This window comes from Corythoichthys intestinalis, chromosome 11 (genome assembly GCF_030265065.1).
Source record: "Corythoichthys intestinalis isolate RoL2023-P3 chromosome 11, ASM3026506v1, whole genome shotgun sequence".
Lineage (NCBI taxonomy): Eukaryota > Metazoa > Chordata > Actinopteri > Syngnathiformes > Syngnathidae > Corythoichthys > Corythoichthys intestinalis.
In genome coordinates this window covers 26,800,364-26,823,362 of record NC_080405.1, presented here as the reverse complement: position 1 = coordinate 26,823,362, position 22,999 = coordinate 26,800,364, and the positions used below count along the sequence as shown (strand labels likewise).

Sequence of the window (22,999 nt, the reverse complement as noted above, 5' to 3'; positions counted from 1 at the left end):
TTGCTAGAATTATTATTATTTTTTTTTTTCCAGGTATTACTTTTTTTGTGGGGCCTGGGGTTTACGTCTACTCAATGTTTTTGAAACAGAAAGCAGGCATGAAAATGGGTCAGGGGTTAAAAAGGTGAGAAGGGTGTGGAGGAAATATGTTCCAGTACACTGTTCAACTCAGGCAGAGGCGTAGCGTCCCCTCCCATTAGGCATACGCAGGCAATTGCCTAGGGCCCCCAGCCAGCAGGGGTCCCAAGAGGGCCAACAGATTTGGCACACAAAGATTTAGCACACTCAGCTTCACCGCACTGTCGCAGCTACAAGTATTGGGAGTGATTCAATACCATGGAATCATTTGGCAGATTCTCTAACAATACTGTAATCAGTCCCAATTAGTATACATATTTAAGCAATTCCAATCAGTTGTAATACTGCATGTATGAGCAAAGAGTGATTCACCAAGAACTTTCTGAAAAGTCCTTGCAGTAAAGTATTATGTTGGTTTTCACAGGCCACCTCATTATTCATGTGACTACTTTAAGAAATGGTGATTTTTCCAAGAAAGTCTATTAATGGGTCTATCGTATTCCTCGTTGAATACTCTATAAGAAAAATATAACATATATGCATCTAAAATAATCCTAAACGATTTTACTAGCAATTTTAATACTCCTTTTAGCAAGGTTCCTTGGGTATGCGATATGCCGCTGCGTACGTTCCCATAGCAACCAGTCCTGTTATTGTCCTACGTCACAAGCGCTGCATATTCTGAGAACGAGAATAGGCGTAAGCGTAAGGTGCGCATTTTGAGCAGAGGACGGCCACCCCACCTGTTAGAAGATTAATCTGTGCGTCCATGAACGAATGTAAGTATTTCCTCTTCATGCCATAAAGTTCTTACGATAAATTTGAGCCGTTATCAGCGCGACCGTTTCGTGTTTTTCCTGTTACGTGGGCTGGTTAATCCCACTCGTTCTCGCTGCGTCGAGGAGTGTTCTTTACATTATATTCGCATTGCACATTTGCTTTAAGAGGGAAGCTGTTAGTTTAGCATCTTAAAATGATGTTGTACATCCATATGAGTGTAAAGTGCTTAGTTTTCGCCACTTTTATGGCCAAGATGACCGCACGCAGCACGCACTCGAACCCCCCCCCCTTCATGTTCATTTTACTGCGCAAATATGTATGTGTGTCACGTGACTCAGAGTGAGAGTGGGCGGCGGCGATCGGGCCTTTTTTTAATTGGCAAAATGAAGAGAAGTTATCCGTCTGGACATAAAAAAAAGAAAGAAAAAAAAAGCAGAAGAGGAGAAAAGGTAGCAAGACAGCGGTGAGTGTACTATGTTACTGTAGCTTTATGTCCTAATGTAGTCGAAGCACTGCAGACTAGTAGCAGTAGTAGTATTTTTATGTCCCAAACCAATTAACTGCCTTGACTTGTTGTAACTAGCTTGTTAGCGTTTGCTAACAGCATTCCAGCATGCTATCATTTCTTCGTACATAAAGATTGTCATATCTGTATGCCTTCTCAGTTCTTTTTTCATTCCAGCATCTGATTCAGCTGGATGGGCGGGGCCGTTGCAACACACCTGTGGCGCATTTGGAGCGCTCATTATTTAAGGACTCCGGCCACAGTCTGCGAGTGTCGGACTATTGCTTGTTTGCTTACTACTTGCCTTGCTTACCGCCTGTGTGTTCATCGTCAGCCTTCGAGTTTCCCGACGTTCTACGGTCGTATTTTGGTTTGGTCATCTTTACACTAGTGCTCTTTTGGGCTTGGTAGTTAGATTCTTGTACTGTTATATTCATGCATTTTTCGCGTGCTCCCTTTGTTGTACTGTATTATTATACTCGCGTTTATTGGCGTGCTCTCTCAGTTTGTTATATCCGCATTTTTCGCGTGCTCCCTTTGTTGTACTTTATTATTACACTCGCGTTTATTGGCGTGCTCTCTCAGTTTGTTAAACCCGCATTTTTGGCGTGCTCCTTTTGTTGTACTTATTAAATACAAACGTTCACTATTTCTGTTTCTTGGTCTGTGATTTGGATCCGCCTCAACGGCTTGCCGTTCACAACAGAATAGTCCGACCATATGGATCCCACAGACTCAGAAAGTATTCGACATGTGCTCGCGGAACACGGGCATATGATCAGCAGGAATGATCAGTCATTGCGTGCATTAGTGAATGTGATCGGCTCGCTAACTACAAGAATTGAGAATATGACGTCACCTGTACAGCCCGTTGACGCTGCCGCGGCGCCCGATCTATCCACCCCGTCTCCAGTGGGCTCGCCGGCAGCTTTTCGGGAGCCGTTGTTGCCACACCCCCATCGTTATGAGGGAGAGGCAGGTGCTTGCCAACTATTTTTGCACCAGTGCTCCCTTGTGTTCGACCAACAACCTCAAACGTTTGCGAGTGATAGATCCCGTGTAGCGTATGCAATGAGCCTCCTTGCCGGTAAAGCTGCAACATGGGCCATGGCGGTAAGCAACTCAAGACCCGCGATCCGTCATTCATTTGAAACTTTTAAGACTGAGCTCGTGAGAGTTTTCGATCATCCGGTTAAAGGCAAAGAGGCAGCCAGCCGCCTGCTGGATTTTTCCCAAGGCGATCTGACCGTAGCGGATTACTCTATTCAGTTTCGCATTTTGGCCGCGGAGTGCGGTTTCGAGGAAGCAGCACTGTGTGGTATTTTTCGGCGCGGGCTGTCTTCGGCGGTTAAAGACGAGTTGGCGGCCCGGGATGACTCATCGAATCTGCAGGAGCTGATTGAGTTGTCCGTAAATTTGGGTCATGTCTAAAAGAGCGTGAGAGAGAGAGAGCTGCGGAGCATCGGGAACGTCGCGGGTCAACGCCGCAGAGCAGCCCGACGGCGGCCGGTCCGGACGGCTTCATCAAACCACCGTTGGTCTCTACGTCGACACGGAGGCCGGTACCGACGGGGAAGGAGCCTATGCAACTCGGCGGCGGACATCTTTCTGCGGCGGAGCGACGAAGACGGATGATGGCAGGCTTGTGTCTGTTTTGTGGCTTGCCGGGGCACCGTGTCGCCGCTTGTGACGCCGCCCCTTCGCATCGACTGGAATCTTCGTTGCCTGGGGCTCCCCTCGCCCGAGGGGGTACTAGTACGAGGTTCGTACAAGACAGCAATCCCTCAAGTGAGTTGCCTCGGGACGAGTTGAAGGAACAAAGAGACTCCCAAGGTGTGGTGAGACTGCAATTGCCGGGAGAAGTGTCGCACGGTGGGGTTCACTTTAGTTTTACTGCTCTAATTGATTCAGGGGCAGATGACTGTTTTATAGACCAGAGTGTTGTTGACGCGCTTAAATGTCCTTTAATAAGACTCGCTAGGCCCAAAAGGGTTTTAGACCTCAATGGGCGCCCTCTGGCGGACGTGAAGTTTATTACGCCCCCGCTCAAATTAAAGTTGTCCGGGAATCATTTTGAGGCCCGTAGCTTCTGGGTTATGCCGTGCAAATCGGCTCCGGTCGTGCTGGGACTCTCCTGGTTGAAAGTGCATAATCCTAATATTGACTGGGCGAAGACTCAAATAGTTGCTTGGAGTACGTTCTGTTATGCGCACTGTTTACGTTCGGCGTGTCTACTTCCCGGTCAAGAAAGAACTGCTACCGAGCCTGCTAATTTGAAAAATGTTCCCGCCGAGTATCATGATCTCCAGCGTGTATTCAGTAAAGAGCAGGCTGGTACCCTGCCCCCGCACCGTCCTTACGACTGTGCCATTGATCTGCTGCCCAATGCACCGTTGCCCAGTTCGCGATTATACAAGGTCTCTAGACCGGAGCAGGAAGCTATGAGGGAATACATATCCTCTTCCTTGGCTTCGGGCCTTATTCGCCCTTCGTCCTCTCCTTTGGGGGCGGGGTTTTTCTTCATTGGCAAAAAAGATGGGGGACTTAGACCGTGCATCGACTACCGGGGTCTCAACGAGATTACTGTTAAAAATAAATACCCGTTACCGTTGTTGGATTCGGCTTTCGCGCCGCTAAAATCTGCCACCATTTTCACCAAATTAGACTTGCGCAGCGCTTACCACTTGGTCAGGATTCGTGAAGGAGACGAGTGGAAAACCGCATTTAAAACCCCGCTTGGGCATTTTGAATACTTGGTCATGCCTTTCGGTCTGACAAATGCGCCCGCAGTGTTTCAGAGCCTCATTAATGACGTATTGCGGGACATGCTAAATGTGTTCTGTTTTGTTTATTTGGATGACATCTTAATTTTCTCCAGAAGCTTGCAAGAACATCGCCAACATGTCCGGATAGTTCTGCGAAGACTGTTGGAAAACCGGTTGTTTGTTAAGGCCGAGAAGTGTGAGTTTCACCGTGAGTCAATGCAGTTTCTCGGTTTTGTTGTGGAAAAAGGGCAGCTAAGGCCTGATCCAGCAAAAATTCAGGCGGTGGCAGAGTGGCCCACCCCCACCTCACGTAAACAATTACAACGTTTCCTCGGGTTTGCTAACTTTTACAGGCGTTTTATCCGCAATTATAGTATGAGGGCCGAGCCCCTTACCAGGTTGACCTCTAACAAGCGACCATTTGTGTGGTCCTCTGTGGCAGAGGCCGCATTTGTAAGCCTTAAACGAGCATTCACAAACTCACCTGTCCTTGTTCATGCTGACTCAGATCTCCCTTTTGTGGTCGAGGTTGACGCATCGAGTTCCGGAGTGGGGGCCATCCTTTCCCAGAGGTCTGCAGTCGACCAGAGGCTGCACCCCTGTGCATTCTACTCCCGCCGCCTCAGCCCGGCCGAGGCGAATTATGATGTTGGCAACAGGGAGCTGCTCGCTATAGTCCAGGCATTGCAGGAATGGAGACACTGGTTGGAGGGCACTGAGGTACCGTTCCAGATATACACAGACCATAAGAACTTGGAATACCTTCGTGCAGCCAAGCGCCTCAACTCTCGCCAGGCCCGCTGGGCATTGTTCCTGACCCGTTTCAACTTCCAGATTACCTACCGTCCAGGGTCAAGGAACGGGAAGCCCGATGCGCTGTCAAGGCTCCATGAGGCAGCGGAGGAGGGGTCTTCAGAGGAGTCTATTGTTCCCGAGAATCTGATCGTTGGCGCCCTACGTTGGGAAGTAGAGCGTCTTGTGGAAGAAGCCTTACGAGGGGTTAGGGTACCTGGGGGCTGCCCTGCCGGCAAGTTGTTCGTCCCAGTTGCTCAGCGCGCAGGAGTGCTGAAGTGGGGCCACTCCTCGAAGTTTGCCTGCCACCCGGGTGTGTCCCGCACATTCTTCCTCGTTTCCCAGCGGTTTTGGTGGCCAGGCATGCGCAAGGACGTCACTGACTATGTCTCTGCTTGTTCCGTCTGTGCTCGGGGCAAGCCAGTCCATCGTGCTCCAGCGGGCTTACTCCATCCGTTACCTGTTCCAACTCGCCCCTGGTCACATGTTGCGCTCGATTTCGTCACTGGTCTTCCACGATCCAGGGGTTGTTCGGTCATCTTGACGGTGGTGGACCGGTTTTCCAAGATGGCGCATTTCGTCGCACTTCCCAAGTTGCCTTCAGCCCTGGAGACCGCTGACCTGCTGGTGACACATGTTTTTCGGGCTCATGGGATCCCGTGCGACCTCGTCTCTGATAGAGGGCCCCAGTTTGTCTCACAGGTCTGGGGAGCGTTCTGCAAGGCTTTGGGGGCCACCTCAAGCAAATCTTCGGGTTACCACCCACAATCCAATGGGCAGACGGAACGGGTCAACCAGGAGCTAGAGGCCGCCCTCCGTTGTGTTTGTGAACTGCATCCGGCCTCCTGGTCATCGCACCTCCCATGGGTGGAGTATGCGCGCAACACCCTTGTTTCCTCTGCTACTGGGAGGTCACCTTTCATGACTGCATATGGGTACCAGCCTCCACTGTTTCCTTCCCAAGAAGCCGAAGTCATCGTGCCATCTGTCCAGGTGCACCTGCGGAGGGCCCATAGGGTCTGGAGGGACGCAAGGGCTGCACTAGTCCGCACGGCGGCCCGCAACCGGCAGATAGCTGATCGCCACCGACGGCCCGCTCCAGTCTATCGCCCAGGCCAGATGGTCTGGCTGTCAACGCGGGATTTACACCTGGCTGGGACTTCAAAGAAACTGGGCCCTCGGTTCGTGGGTCCTTTTGCTGTTGATGCTGTGGTGAACCCTGTGACTGTAAGGCTGAAGCTTCCCAGCTCGATGAAGGTTCACCCAGTTTTCCACGTCTCTCTGCTCAAGCCAGTCTCCACCTGTCCCCTGAACCCTCCGCCAGTGCCTCCTCCTGCTCCTCGCGTAATCGACGGTGGGCCGGTGTACACGGTACGTGCCATTCTCGACTCAAGGAGGAGGGGTAGGGGGGTGCAGTACCTGGTCGACTGGGAAGGTTATGGCCCTGAGGAACGCCAATGGGTCCCCCGCTCCTGGATCCTCGATCCGTCGCTGCTGCGGGATTTCCACTCTCGTCATCCCACGAAACCAGGTGGTCCGCCAGGGGGCGTCCGTTGAGGGGGGGGTTCTGTCATATCTGTATGCCTTCTCAGTTCTTTTTTCATTCCAGCATCTGATTCAGCTGGATGGGCGGGGCCGTTGCAACACACCTGTGGCGCATTTGGAGCGCTCATTATTTAAGGACTCCGGCCACAGTCTGCGAGTGTCGGACTATTGCTTGTTTGCTTACTACTTGCCTTGCTTACCGCCTGTGTGTTCATCGTCAGCCTTCGAGTTTCCCGACGTTCTACGGTCGTATTTTGGTTTGGTCATCTTTACACTAGTGCTCTTTTGGGCTTGGTAGTTAGATTCTTGTACTGTTATATTCATGCATTTTTCGCGTGCTCCCTTTGTTGTACTGTATTATTATACTCGCGTTTATTGGCGTGCTCTCTGTTTGTTATATCCGCATTTTTCGCGTGCTCCCTTTGTTGTACTTTATTATTACACTCGCGTTTATTGGCGTGCTCTCTCAGTTTGTTAAACCCGCATTTTTGGCGTGCTCCTTTTGTTGTACTTATTAAATACAAACGTTCACTATTTCTGTTTCTTGGTCTGTGATTTGGATCCGCCTCAACGGCTTGCCGTTCACAACAAAGATGTTACCTAGAACATTAAATCAGTGTTTAGAATTACCATACACACTGATCAGCCAAACTGATAAGATGTTACATGATTCACTTCTGTGCCAGAATGTTATCCTTATTAAGTAAAAGCAATATAACTTACCAGCTAGTCAGTAGAATACGGTATGTGTAAAGGTATGTGTACTAAGCACAATGATAATAATAATCTGAAGTACATTTTGTTTATTAAGGCAAATGTGTGTAAATAATTAAGGATAGTGTGAAGTGAATGAATAATGCAATGGGGGGGGGGGGGGGCACTTTGTCCTAAAAAGCGCTCTATGAGAGCGAGGCGTTATTAGACTTTTATTAAATATGCTATTACTCCAAGTCCAACTGTCCCCCTTACTTGCACATGCTCAAAGGGCCCCATGTTGCCTGTTGCCCCCGGGACCCTTGCTACGCCTCTGAACTAGGGCAGTCCCAAACGACTAAGTTTCTCCCGATTAGTCAGCCGACTCTTTTTACGATTTGTCGACTAATCTAATAACCCCCCCCCCCCCCTTTTTTTTTTTTTTTTTTTTTAAACTAATTTAGCAATGAATTTTTTGATAATGCTTGTCAATTCACAAAAACATTTTGGAACACTTAAATTCTTGATTAAAGTACAAATAATCACAAAAATAACAATAAATCACAAATAAACAATGAGGTCAAATGCTGATAGCATTAACTAGTGCAAAAGAATGGAATGTTCAGATTCAGAACACTGACTTCGCCTTTCCAACATGATTAAAAACAATTCTTAAAAAATATATCCAGCAGTAATATTATAGTATACTACTATATATAATAGTAGTATAATAATTATTCATTGCCAGTCAGATTTTTCATAAAAGGGTGTCATTTTAAAGCTATTCTTAGAGTAGAATCTGACTTCTGGGATTAACTCCAGAAATCATTATTTATATGACAAACATGACGTGCTTTTATTTTTTTAAATGTTCACCTAAGTACCTGGACTAAACCGCTAACCATAAGCTTTAGACTCCGCAAAAAAAGCTCTTTTTGTCATTGAATGTGGTGCCATTAATCCATTTTTTAAAAAATAATCCATTTTTAGAAAACAAAATGTTTCCGTTTGCAAATGCTGTTAACCAGCGATTTTTCATGTTTGAAGTGCCACATTTTAACTGCAAGTTTGTGTTTTGGAGAAGACTGCCAATGTTTTATAGCAGGCTAAAGTAGGTAATCTTTTTTTCCCCATTTGCCTCAATGTAGCAATACTAACGTTTACAGTGTTTAATATAGATATGTTTCTTTATTTTGTACGACTGAACTTTAATTCTATGGCGTGTTGATGACCAATAAACATCTGTGAAAGGAACTGCTGTCTCATATGCCATCTGCATGCACGCACAAATGTATGCACACGCGTGTGCGGCGATAAAACGCGGCCGTCAAAATTACTGCCCTCATTTTTATTTACCGTGCGATAAATGGACTCATTAGATATCGCGACAGGCTTAGCGACTTCAATAAAACATGTCATTAGTTAGTTAGATGGACTTATGATCTGCCAGCTTGTAATTGTCTCCTGTCGTCTTCCAAAATTACAACTGGGTGACAGCGCTGTAGGTGTTATGTCAACACATAAGTCAATGTTTTGGCCTCTCTGGTGTGCTTTTTTGGCTTTGTTCCGCTTTCCCCCGCTTGCATACCAAGCCGAAAGTTAAGATTTTCATGCCTGAGAAAGTCTTAAGTGGAATTGTCAGTGTTCCAATTTATGTTTCTCTAAATGTTAGACAAACCAGCCTTCTTTCACACTTTTCAGATGATGACAACACTTAAACAAGAATATTCAAGAGGCAAAAACAATTATAGTCCATTTGTTTTAATTCCACTTTAATTCATCTCATATCAGTTTCCAAGACGTTACAAAAGAACCAACAAATAAAGTAATCCAACCAAATGAAAGTTACAATTCTCAGCCAATAATAACAAAGCGGTAAAATTCACAGCACAATAGTCTGACTAGATTCTAATTCTAGCGTCTCTTACAAACTCAGTTCCTGTCAAACAGAATGAGTTAAAACCTAATGTTTGATAAGAAATTAAAACCCTTAAAATCTACTGTAGGCCTACACGATTTTGAATTTTTAACATCTGATTTTGTTAGTAACAGTAGCTCTGGTATGTATTTGGAGGAACACTAGTATGGTTTAAGTGCAACATGAGGAAGACGCGAGTGTGGGAATGAAGGTGTGCCATCACAGTATGACATTTTATGTCTGCGTGCAGGAGAGCAAGAAAGTGCAGTTTAATGTATTTAGTTGACAACAGCAGACGAAGCCATCCTGTTGATTCCACATGCATTGGAGCCTCTGTACAGGTAGTAGTAACCCTATGTGAGAGAAAAACATTATTACACAAGAGATTCAGTTTGTAGTGCTGGCCAAAAGTATTGGCACTCCTGCAATTCTGTCAAATAATATTCAATTTCTCCCAGAAAATGATTGCATTTACAAATGCTTTGGTAGTAATATCTTCATTTATTTTGCTTGCAATGAAAAAACACAAAAAAGATGGGAAATAAAATTAAATCATTATCATTTTACACAAAACTCCAAAAATGGGCTAGACAAAAAGTAGTGGCACCCTCAGCCTAATACTTGGTAGCGCAACCTTTAGACATAATAACTGCAAACAACCGCTTCCGGTATCCATCAATGGGTTTCTTACAATGCTCTGCTGGAAAGACTGCCAGATTGCTGCTGTCTACCATAGACTCAACCATCAGTTGACTAGACAGCTCCTACAGAAGTTGCTCCATTGAAATATTTACATAAAATGAATGATAGCTGCCCGTTTTTCTGCTTTTAACCAAGAATCTAGACTGTTTTATGTTCATATTTATAAAAATTCCGGGATGTACGCATTTATTTACAAGAATTTCAACCTAAAAAGCTCTTTGTTTTGTGATGGCCGCCATGTTGTATCTATACACAATAGCCTAACTTTATATTCAAATGATCAGGGAATTTTCAGCCAACTGCCCATTTTTGGGCAAAATAAAATAAATAAATAAATAAATAAATAAAGAGTAATTTAGACATTTCTGCATCCATACAAAAAAAGTGCATTTAACGTGTTTTGTTTAATGTGACATTTCAATCTTAAAACGACGAGGGCCAGATGGCCTGCAAATGCAAAAGTAACATCGGAATTAAACCTAAATAAGTTGTGATTGTATATAGAAAAATGCATTTTGCTTTTGTTGAGTAAAATTAAGATGATTCTGATAGTTTTCTTCAATTATGAAGTTTCTGATGTGAAAATTGAGTGATTTATTAGCCGTTGAAAACTTAGGGTTTAGCACAAAAAAAAAAAAAAAAGTACTTTGAGCAAAAACTTACATGATATGTTAAATATTGATATTAAACCTGAAAATATAGGTGCATTTGGTGATTTTTGTGCATCTGGGGTAAAATTTGAGAATTTCATAGCCATTTTAAGTTTTGTTAATGAAAAAATAACCAGGATTTTATTAGGGAATGACTTTGAATTTTTTTTATGTCCTTGCTTGGATACTCATATATGCCTATGTGAGGTGCCTGTTTTGGTTTTAGGTCGCTGGCAGCTTTGGTTTTGAAAATATTTTAATTGAAAGTTTTTGAAAATAGGCCCCCAACGGATCGGCCTTGAGCCCCGTGTCCTGTCAACTGATAGTGAAGTCTATGTGTCTACCTTAGGATTTTCTTACCTGTTCTCCATAATCCTCCCCCCAACTGTTTTTAATGGCCCAAAATGGAACTCCCTTACCTGAAAAAAAAAGATTATGTCTAAAATACATCACTTACGTTTGACCAAAAACCCACCTGACACTTCGCCTATTAAGGTTCTCTGAATCATTTGAAGTCAAGGAGTGAACTGAAATGTACTCACGGTCTCCATATCCCACCAGAAGCACTGCGTGATCTATCATCCAGGGGTTGCAGAAGATTTTAAAGGGGTGGGACACACCCTTCCTATAAAACTAGACAAGAAGCCAAACAAAAGAAATAAGAATTCCTCATCACTTCTTTTTCATCTCATTCAAGTAAACGCTAATTGTTTTCTTTACCTGCATGGCAAAAGCATTAAGAGCGACGGAGACGGGGCCATTTTCAGCCAACCAGGCTGCAATTTCTGTGGAGGGGTAAACTTAAATGAACCTAACGCCCAAAATACACATGTTCCAAATTTACAAGTTGAAATGTTTCCAACAACAAATTTTAATCTCTTAAGAGACATTTTAATGCTGTTTTTACCATTTTCATCTTTGGACAACTCCACAGAGCTATTGATGTAAGCGGCCACCTTCCCGCTAGTGAAGTCGCACTTCTGTTTACGGCCAGAGTAGGAGTAGTCGCTCTCCAGCTCCAAACCGCCTTAGGCACACATTCAACAGGGATATCATTAAACACACTGGCAACATGATGACTTGTTCCAGTACAAACCTCAGCCTTCAAGCAGAAGCTATTAACTCACACTTACCAAGATTCTCAATCGCTTCGTAAGCATTTGACGGCAAACCGCCTCTGCACGCTTGGTCCAGTCCATCACAGTCAACTAGCTCTGCAACCCAAGAATCAACAAATTCACCAAATTATGCTTTTATTTCATGTAACCTTTCACCAAATCATGCTTCTAATTTATTTCATGTAACCTTGAGGCAGCAAACTTACCTTGTTCCGATAATGACTCCAAAGTTCCGTTTTTCAGGAACCACTGCCCTTCAATGTTACCTATGACAGAAAACGCCCAGCAAGATCCACACATACCCTACAAGACACACACACATTCAAATTGACAGAAAGTACTAGGTAAATGGTGTTATACTTGTATGGCGCTTTTCCACCTTTCAAGGTGCTCAAAGCGCTTTACACTACATTGCCATCTACCTATTGGTGACGCAGCACCAGGAGCAATGTGGGGTTCAGTATCTTGCTCAAGGATACTTAGGCGAGTTCATCAGGGCAGAGAATCAAACCCACAACCTCTTTGCTTTTTGGGTTGGGGGACAACTACTCTACCACTGAGCCACACCATCACTAGGTAAAACGGAACTAATCACATTTGAATTTGAAAACATTTTTATTACATATAGGACAGGGGGCTCAAACTTGTGGCCCATGCGACAATATTTTGCAGCCCCCATTTGACATCCAGTTGTAGTATACAGTGCCTTGCAAAAGTATTCGGCCCCCTTGAATCTTGCAACCTTTCGCCACATTTCAGGCTTCAAACATAAAGATATGAAATTTAATTCTTTAAAAGATATGAAATCTAATTTTTTTGTCAAGAATCAACAACAAGTGGGACACAATTGTGAAGTGGAACAACATTTATTGGATAATTTAAACTTTTTTAACAAATAAAAAACTGAAAAGTGGGGCGTGCAATATTATTCGGCCCCTTTGCTTTCAGTGCAGCAAACTCACTCCAGAAGTTCAGTGAGGATCTCTGAATGATCCAATGTTGTCCTAAATGACCGATGATGATAAATAGAATCCACCTGTGTGTAATCAAGTCTCCGTATAAATGCACCTGCTCTGTGATAGTCTCAGGGTTCTGTTTAAAGTGCAGAGAGCATTATGAAAACCAAGGAACACACCAGGCAGGTCCGAGATACTGTTGTGGAGAAGTTTAAAGCCGGATTTGGATACAAAAAGATTTCCCAAGCTTTAAACATCTCAAGGAGCTCTGTGCAAGCCATCATATTGAAATGGAAGGAGCATCAGACCACTGCAAATCTACCAAGACCCGGCTGTTCTTCCAAACTTTCTTCTCAAACAAGGAGAAAACTGATCAGAGATGCAGCCAAGAGGCCCATGATCACTCTGGATGAACTGCAGAGATCTACAGCTGAGGTGGGAGAGTCTGTCCATAGGACAACAATCAGTCGTACACTGCACAAATCTGGCTTTATGGAAGAGTGGCAAGAAGAAAGCCATTTCTCAAAGATATCCATAAAAAGTCTGGTTTAAAGTTTGCCACAAGCCACCTGGGAGACACACCAAACATGTGGAAGAAGGTGCTCTGGTCAGATGAAACCAAAATTGAACTTTTTGGCCACAATGCAAAACAATATGTTTGGCATAAAAGCAACACAGCTCATCACCCTGAACACAACATCCCCACTGTCAAACATGGTGGTGGCAGCATCATGGTTTGGGCCTGCTTTTCTTCAGCAGGGACAGGTAAGATGGTTAAAATTGACGGGAAGATGGATGCAGCCAAATACAGGAACATTCTGGAAGAAAACCTGTTGGTATCTGCACAAGACCTGAGACTGGGACGGAGATTTATCTTCCAACAGGACAATGATCCAAAACATAAAGCCAAATCTACAATGGAATGGTTCAAAAATAAACGTATCCAGGTGTTAGAATGGCCAAGTCAAAGTCCAGACCTGAATCCAATCGAGAATCTGTGGAAAGAGCTGAAGACTGCTGTTCACAAACACTCTCCATCCAACCTCACTGAGCTCGAGCTGTTTTGCAAGGAAGAATGGGCAAGAATGTCAGTCTCTCGATGTGCAAAACTGATAGAAACATACCCCAAGCGACTTGCAGCTGTAATTGGAGCAAAAGGTGGCGCTACAAAGTATTAACGCAAGGGGGCTGAATAATATTGCACGCCCCACTTTTCAGTTTTTTATTTGTTAAAAAAGTTTAAATTACCCAATAAATTTTGTTCCACTTCACGATTGTGTCCCACTTGTTGTTGAGTCTTGACAAAAAAATTAAAATTTTATATCTTTATGTTTGAAGCCTGAAATGTGGCGAAAGGTTGCAAGGTTCAAGGGGGCCGAATACTTTTGCAAGGCGCTGTAGGTGTTGCCTCCACATGTTTTGCGACGGGCAATTAAAAATATATAAAGTTGAATAAAATGAAAAAAAATATTGTAGGCTTGATTGAGGGGGGGGCAATTATTTAAATAAGTTATAATTTTTTTTTTTTTAAAGCCATGAGTAATCAAAAATATAAAGATTCTACTTGTAATAAACTGAGAAAAGGAACAATAACAAGACACATTCAAATAAGTTTGACCCATGCACGTTTTGCTCAGAGAATTTAATTTTTTTGTTTTTGGTACCGTAACTGTCGGACTATAAGACGTTACTTTTCCCTCCGCTTTGAACCCTGCGGCTTATAGTCCAGTGCGTCAGACAAGGCTGAAAAATCAGTTTCTGCTCTTGCACCCTTCTTTAAAATAAACTGCTGTATTTTAAGCCAAGGACTGAACAATATGTCTATATGCTGCCATAGCAGATTCATGGCACATTAAGCCCCTGAACTATTTTTAATTTGTCCGTTTTATCCTAGAGATCCCCGTTTACAGACGTCGCGCAACCGCTTTTGTTTCAACCCATCCATAAAACATAGGTAATTAATTATATTCATTCTTTAAAATGTCTGTCATTTTTAGCTTAGAATCATTAATTGATGTCTAATATTTCGTTTAAAAAAAAAATCGACTTAAAAAAATTATTCACTCGCATATTTTAAACAAATTACGTCACAATGAAAAACATGGTGTCTGTAAAAAGTCACGGATATCTACCGCATAACTATCACTTAATTGTATTTTTTTTGTTACTATCGCATTTTCTCCTATATGTTAGATGATAAATAATCGATCCAAACAAAAAAAATTGAAAAACAACATTTAAAAGGGTAAATATATGAAAAAGAACATCTCGACCGCTCCTTGATGTCTGCGATTTCTGCATCGCGCTCCTTGTTATATTACCATGTTTCACCCATAAAATTGCAAACAAATCCAGCTGTCACACATGCATATAGGACAATTTAGAAAATTTTGAAATTTGGCCAAATTGGGAGTCTCAGAGCGGAACTTCAAGTCACCTGAGTGTTTTCCGCCATAAACAATGTTGAATAAAATGAATAAATTAATTGTAGGCTCGATTTTGGGGGGGAAAATAATTATTTAAATAATAGTTTTAAAATATTTATAAAAATGTTTTTTAAGAAAAGCCATGAGTAATAAAAAACATAATTCTAATCGTAACAAAGTGAGAATAGGAATAATAACAGACATATTCAAATAAGTTTGACCCATGTGTGTTTTGCTAGGGGAATTTCATTTTAATTTTTTGTTTTTGGTGCCGTAATTGTCCGACTATTGTCCGCTACTTTTTCCCTCCGCTTTGAACCCTGCGGCTTATAGTCCAGTGCTTCTTATATATTGATTTTGCAGGCCAATAAGGTGTAAGTCTTTAGTAGGGTTGTTAAAAGTATTGAAATGTGTTGACACTGAAATGTTGTATCAGGATATGATATTTGATTACTCAGTTCTCTCTTGGTTTTGGGGCTATCACAGGTTAAGAATATTTACCGTAATTTTTGGACTATAAGGCGCACCTGACTATAAGCCGCCAGCCACCAAATTTGACATGAAAACGGCATTTGTTCATAGATAAGCCACACTGGACTATAAGCTGCAGTTCTCCTCATTGTATTATGGGATATTTACACCAAAAGATATTAACTGGTAACACTTCATTTGACAAAGGCATTATAAGACTGTCATGAAACCAAATGAACCACCATGAAGCTTTGAACCAATTGGCTGCAAAGCCTTATTGTTTCAAAAATCTTAATTTGGCCATCACTACTCCCTTGGGGGAGACAGTCAACCTCTGCTGCCACCTGCTGTCAACACTGTTGTCATCCAACATTCCTCCTAGCATGCATTGCGGCACTACAGATGTAAATAACAATCAAAATTCATGTTCTGTGCTAATTATTTCTTCAGTTGTTTTTCCAGTTGTTTCATGAATTGCTAGCTATTGTATTTGGTAACTTTTTTTTGGATAGTGGTGCCATAATACTGTCATAATTATTACATGACACTGTCATAAGCATTATTGAATGCTTATAATCAGGGGTGCACATAAGTGGTCCGCATGCGCGCATGCGTACTGGACGTAGACAAACGCGCTGGCCCTCAACGGCTTCCATACGCTTTTGCGTACCGATGGCTGACCACTGTATTTGCGGCGGACACGAGAAAATAACTTCTCAAAATGTCGAAGAGGCAGGCCACACTGAGTAATTACTTCCGTGTTCCCCCACCCCCGTCAAAAGACAGCCAGACGACAGAGACGTCACCAGAGCTACCGAAAAAAAGGGACTTTTGCTGAAAAGTGGCTACAGGAGGTACCATGGCTAGAAGCAAATGATGCTCGCACGGAAATGCGGTACAAAATGTGCCGTGAGAATCCCAATGTCGCCGATAAGAGCAGCGCATTTTATGTAGGGTCAAAGAATTTCGGCCATCCAAACGTTGAAAAGCACGAAAAAAACACAGAGCATGTGGCAATTAAGCAAACTATCGATGTCAAACAGGACCCCACTCGCCCTATGGACATGTGGCGGAATAGGGCGCAATAAAGGTAATGAACAGCGACATGCACTGACAAACGTGTTTTTGCTCGCATTTTACAAAGCTAAACATGCACGTTCAATGAGGTCTTATGAGGAGGACATCCCACTTTTAAAAAGGCTTGGAGTTAATGTGGGAGCCGCATAATGCCCTTTATTTTGAATTGGTGCTTTTTATTTCTTTACATTTCACTTCAAAGTAATGGCAATTTTGTTGTGCCAGTTGATGTTAATCAAGCATTAATTGTTAATATAATTAATTAAAGTTAATTGGCTCTAAGTAAAGCTTGTCATAAATTTATCGCATCAGGCGGGTCGGCTCTCAAGCTCAATGAGGACCAAGTCACATCTCCAGGTCCTCCTCTGAGAACCTGGGCAAAAAAATTATGTGCACCCCTGCTTATAATAGATGTCGGTTAGTGTCATCCAGCAAACTATCTCACTTCTGAATGGACGTAAAAAATCTGAGCTGGACATAAATGGAGTTAGTGACATAATATACCACATGACACATATTGACATCCGTCATAAGCATTCAGTAATGCCCATGATAGTGTCATGTCATAATTATGACGTTCTTATGACAGTCATGATGCCGCCGTCAAATAAAGTTTTACCTATTAACCCAAATAAATCATCAAATAAGCCGCACTGGACTATAAGCCACAGGATTCAAAATGAGGGAAAAAAGTAGTTGCTTATAGTCCGAAAAGTAGGGTAGTTGTCATGGTGTAAATTTGATTTTGCACAACTCTTGACAGTAATGGAGGATATTTTTGCATTTTCCCATGTTAACTAATTGGCTGCCGTTGCCTGTGCTTGACGTCCAATCCAATTGAAGTGGGAGGGTTGCTAGCCAAAAAATGTTTTAATTTTTCATGAGCCACAAGATTGGATCGCTAAGATCGTCCAGGGGTACTGAACGAGTTCCTAAAAAAATTATTTTTGTTTTAAGTAGCACCAAAAATTGTATTTAGTATTTTTTTTCAGTATATATATCGAGTTGAAAATGTGACTATCCTTGTGGCTTATCGTCCAGTGCGACTTAATTATGGACAAATGCCGTTTTTGTGTCAAATTTGTGGGGGTGCGGCTTATAGTCGGAAAATTACGGTAAATAAATCTCTCAAAGCTGAACTCTTTCGCTGCCATTAATCGAATTATCGCTTTCTCCTATTGCTGTCAAAAAATGTTTTCATTTACCCTCTTTGACCAACTACCACAACACTTACTCGTTACCTGGTCTGGCAGGGAATGAGTTAAAACTAGATGACCATTGTTGTGACCACTGTCTCTGAAAGGTTTAATACAACTCCTACTGGTGTGGTACCTGGTTCTTAACAGGGTTAACAGCGCCATGTTCCCTCCAATCCCAGCTATCAGGGGCGGGGTTTCGGGCAGAGGTGGCTAATTTCATTGGTCGCTGAAGAGTCCACTGGCTCAGCAGTGGGTTCAGGTACGTGGAGCGAAACTCCTCCTCTGCAGGCAGAAAAAAGCCTATATTATATTGTGCCAAGAAACAATCTGTCAGTCGGGTTTCCCTGAGAAAACTTGCAAATCCTTGTGGCAGAGAAGCTCACTGGTAGCCTACCGTGTTTTTGGAGAAAATAAATAAACAAAAATCTTGAGTTGACAGGAATTTTTAAATTATGACTATTATGAGTAAGAAAAACCTGGCAGCCCGCCACGCTCATAAAGCACCGAGGGAAACCCTTTGTTTGTATATACAGTACAGACACATGTACACACCAGTAAGGTCACTGAACTTGGTGATGCCGTACTCTGCAGATCCTTGATCCAAAGACTGGATTCTTGCGGCAATCTGAACATTCTCATGAAAGATCTGGAGGCGGCGGTCGGTCTCTGAATAAAAAAAAAAACAAGTCCGATAATCACATCGTTAAAATGTCCAAAAACTAAATTGTTTACATGAAATCGCAATAAGTATATGAGTATATAGCTGAGTGATAAATGTGTAATGTTCAGTATGTAATACTCACCCTCTTGGGTGCTATAAACCTTATTGTATTTAACCATGAAGTCTTTGAAAAGGCCCAGAAGCTCTACAGACTCCTGATAAAGAAAAGGCAAACACGCAAACCTTATCTTTAAGTTCAACTTGATTAGAACAAAATACTTTAAGCGAAAGACTGGTAAAATTACTGTAACTCTGGTGGGTATACTGTCAAGTGATTTAAGCATGACATTTATTCACCTCCACAAGCTGGTCAGGGGAAGCGTTGTCAACTGTAGTTGTTTCTTCTGATACAGCTGATAAGATAAAAGTTTGAGTAAATAAGTAGCTGTTAATAAATAACCATGAATAGAAGAAAGTGTACACATTGTGCATCACTTATTACCCATGCGTCTTCCTGGTGTAAACATCAATCAATATTAAGAGCTTTGTAAATGCAGACCGTATGTAAGAATGGGTAACAACTAATGTTACTTACACTGTGGTTGGCACTTCTGCTTGATTAAAGTAGAAGTTGCCTGCCAGGGTATGTCCCAGATTTCAAACAAACAAATCTCAGTCTGGCAAAAAAAAAAAAAAAAAAATTATGAAAATAACGTGCTTCAAGAATCTCTTTGCACTGTTACCGCTAAAATAGTCGTTTAATGTATTTCTCCTAGTGGGGCAGTCAAACAATGAAAGTTTCTGAGTGTGCATGTGGCGTCAAAAGACCTGCCAGCTTTGCTGAGCTTTGTTTGTTTTGTAAATAAACAGACAGCCTACCTTAAGTTGTTGTGACTCGGGATAGAAGTCACAAGTCCGAAGCATGGCAGATTTCTTACACTGAGTATTACTCATCTCCACTGTTATAGTGTAGCGGATACCCTTGACCAGCTGGAAAGAAAAATAGTTTAGTTTGATTTAACAAAGAAAATAAATGACTGAATCAGTTATACAGACATAAATCTGATACAAGCTTGTATGAAGGAATATTAGGGCCACAATGAAAAAAAAAATACAATTAAACAAATGTTTTATTGCATAAGTTTTAGATCCGGGGTCCTCAATTAGCGGACCGCGGTCCACGACCGCACCACGGCACACCTCTCTGTGGAATTAGAGCAAATGGCACTTAAAAAAAAAAAAAAAAAAAAAAAAAAACGGGGGGCGAAAAACTTAAAAACTTTTTTTTAACATATATGATTTGTATGAATCGTCGATCTATCGCTATGCGCTACTATTCTGTCGCTAAATTATATTTCATTTTTAGTCAAATATCTTCCATGTTCCCACTTCTGTTGTCATCTCTATGACAACGATGCGCTGACTGGCTAAGAGAACCTGAATGGATGCGCTGATTGGCTGAGAGAGCATGCATGGATGCGCTGATTAGCTGAGAGAGCCTGCATGCTGCTAGCTAGAGTGGACGGACCGCAGCAGTGTGAAACACGAGTCGCACCCGGCACTTTGCAATCTGTTTGTTTACATGCCACCAGTGGACATGCCACCAGTGGAGGACCAAATCTCACAAAATGTCATGCTGAAAGTTGACCAAGAGAAGAAAAGTGGACAACGAAAATCGCCGTTTCAAAATGAGGAATGGACTGACAAATATGTGCCCATTTTACCAACTGCAAGTACCAAACCTAAGTGCTTAATGTGCTTTAAGACAATTGCACTGTTAAAAGTGAAAATATGAAAACGCCATTATGTTAAAGAGCACAGCTCTTTGAAGGGAAGTTTCCCCCTAAATCAGAATTCAGAAGGCAAGAAATTAACAGGTTGAAGCAGTCATATCAAGAGTCAAGCAAGGTTATTATTAAATCCATGAAACAACAACGGAGTGCTCACTCAGAGTGTCGTGGATGTTGGCCAAACATAAGAAGCCATTCTCTGCTGGAGAAATAATAAAAGAGTGCATGACTGAAGTGATGGCATCATAGCAGCAATGTTCGAAGGAAAAGAAAAGAAGGAAATGACAACAAAAATCAAACAAATCTCACTCCCAGATTCATCAACCACAAGACGCACTGAAGTACTGGCTGATGATGTGAGTAAACACCTTTGTGACCCCCAAATGCCATTTCTCTCATTGAGCAGTGTTTACTGTTAAAGTTACTGTCAATAATTATTTTGTTTGCACCTTAATGACAGAGCTTGTCATTTATGTTTTGTACATTTGAACATGTACTGTACTAATTGCACATGATTTCTTTTTTGTCCAGCAGAGTTTTATAGTTACAAAATGTACTGTCAATAGTTGTTTGCACCTTAATGACAGATCTTGTCAGTTATTTAGTGTACATGTGTAAACATTGAACTTGCATGTTTTTTTTTGTATTTTTAATTTAAGACAAGAAAATGTTTTGCCATTTTATGTTTATTTAATCAGAATGTGTATTGTATTTTGTTTGGTCCAAGGAAAACCACCTTTAGCATCTTCGACCTGCCTCATATTTAACCGATATTAATAAATGGACCCATGCTTGTATGAACAAAACAATTGTGGACCTTCTAGATTTGTATTTGAGGACCCCTGTTCTAGATTACAACATACAGCAACACAGTATTATGAGACTTTGTGCTTCAACAATTAAGACTAAAACTTCACTGATAAATTGTTTGACACCTTCATTTTATACCCCTGAAAATATTTGTCATAAAATAACGATTTTATTTTCCAAATTGTACGTCTTGTAAAACACTTATGTTCAGAATAATGAATGTATTTTTTTTTTTTTTTGTCTTCAGAAATACAATTCTATTTTCCCGAAAATAGTTACTATTTGAAAACATACGACTTTACGACGTATGACATACGACATTTATTATTCATTTTAAATCCTCCCTAAATTTCCACGTTTATACTGGTGATCTATTATGTTCCTCTTGGCCAGCTGCAGCTGGAGGCTTCTCTGTTGTTAAACTTGATCCGATTCACGTGATCCTAGCATGACAAACCGCAATGGTTTGTAAATATACCCGTTACTAGTCAAGTCATTTCCGGTTAAACCAACAAACACCTGCAAGACTGGAAATAGAAATGATGACATAAACCCGATAAGTTAGCATTATTTTCAGAAATTTATTTTCCTTTCAGAATTGCATTGAGGTCAAGGATTTTACTAACGTAGTTACATAAACGTTTATTTTATAATTCTACCTGTTTAGTGGCGGAGATGACTTTGCTGACTCTGCGAAGGTGCATCGCGTTGGAGCCCAAATTGTAGCGCTCCTGAGCGAACTGCAGAGCCTTCTTCAAGCCGGGGTCGGTCTCCTTTAGTCGGATGGCTGAACCTGGAGGGCCGAACATTGGCCGGTCCATATCCTCGCCGAGCCCTAGCACGGCGCCGACGACGGCGGCCAAAGCCAGGCAGACAAAGAACTGACACCCCGTCGCCATGTCGTTTGTGTGCGTTTTCAGAAGAAAAAGGACAGCTTAGCACTCTCTTTCAGTTTTTGTGGCGGACGTCTTGTCTTCCTGCCAAAAAAAAAAAAACAGTTGTTGCCAAACAAATCTGGAACGGCTTCGTGGGAGGAGCCAGTGGGCAGGGTATATTCAAGAACCCTTACGTTCAGTGACTGTTTACAAAACGTATTCTATACGTCACATAAGTAATGAAACATGTACCATATGTTTTAGTTATTAAACAAATCATGACAGTGTTGAAAAAAATACACAATGTATATTTAAGTTATTAATATACGACTGTGGTGGTCTTACATAATTCGCCCATGGAAAGAAGGGTTGAGGGTTCTTGTTCAATACGAGCGTTGTTGTAACTTGTAGGGCGGAACTTCCGTGTTTTCCAACTTCCTGTTTACGTAGTGTGATTTTCAGTAAAAAAAAATTCTAGACACATCCCGCATTATTGTGTCTTTCGGCACTAAGGAACGCATAATTCTCAAAATTTTGCCCCCACAAACTTTTTACAAGTCACATAAAACAACCCAACAACATTGTTCTATAGTGTCAACATGTCAACTTATTCACTGCCATTTACAGCAATAGACGTCAAATGTATTCGAAATGGGCTCTGCCTTCCTTAGTTTCAGTGTTCTGATAAAATAGTCACACATTAATTAGATAAATATCTTAAAATTGCATTTTAATTTACTTTTTATTATTCTTTTTTGTCATTAATTCTTTTATTTTTGCAGGACTTTGCCCGGAACTGATCTGACCAATTGGAGCGAATGTTCAGCGGCACTGCTAACAGAACGGAATTTTAAGCTAACTGAGCCCAACTCGTAAACTTGCTATTAAGGGTTTTTAATCATAACGTTTCTGTTCAAAATTCGTCATATCCTCGAGTGAATGGTAACTTTTCACATAGTTTTGTTTCCCTTGTTCCCTCGAATGGCACGTTTGCAGTTGTGAACCTGATGACTGATGCATTATTAGGGAGAATTAGGATCGGGTTGTTTTCATAGCAGTGTCCTCTTGAGTGAGGCTTCCATTTGCCAAACATGGAGACTCCGCTTATTGACGATATGATTGACTTTCGCCGGTAAGTCACTGAAGGGTGTATGTCTTATGTAACGCTAGCTGCCACATTACGTCCCA

The 22,999-nt window shown here is 42.0% G+C and overlaps 2 protein-coding genes across 4 annotated transcripts in view; one reads left to right on the top strand and one right to left on the bottom strand.

Annotated features, from left to right (window-relative positions):
* Window positions 1-784: 784 nt before the first annotated feature.
* aup1 (AUP1 lipid droplet regulating VLDL assembly factor) overlaps window positions 785-22,999 on the top strand; it is a 31,611-nt gene continuing 9,396 nt past the window's right edge. The window contains exon 1 of one of the 3 annotated variants that reach the window (XM_057850045.1): window positions 785-857. In XM_057850045.1, the coding sequence (XP_057706028.1) occupies window positions 856-857 (2 nt within the window). In that variant the 5' untranslated portion in view covers window positions 785-855. Of the gene's footprint in view, window positions 858-19,619; window positions 22,044-22,066; window positions 22,944-22,999 lie in introns of those variants that run through there. The other 2 variants (XM_057850046.1, XM_057850044.1) reach the window with 2 other exon arrangements.
* On the bottom strand, window positions 8,910-22,314 carry ctsf (cathepsin F). Its single transcript, XM_057850042.1, has 15 exons — window positions 22,157-22,314; window positions 21,596-21,913; window positions 19,216-19,326; window positions 18,932-19,013; window positions 18,694-18,749; window positions 18,479-18,551; window positions 18,228-18,341; window positions 17,809-17,957; window positions 11,753-11,849; window positions 11,562-11,642; window positions 11,336-11,455; window positions 11,149-11,213; window positions 10,971-11,061; window positions 10,789-10,847; window positions 8,910-9,429 (listed from the first exon to the last, which is right to left on the bottom strand). The coding sequence occupies exons 2-15, from the start codon at window positions 21,833-21,835 to the stop codon at window positions 9,355-9,357; spliced, it is 1,413 nt and encodes a 470-aa protein (XP_057706025.1). The 5' UTR covers window positions 21,836-21,913; window positions 22,157-22,314; the 3' UTR covers window positions 8,910-9,354.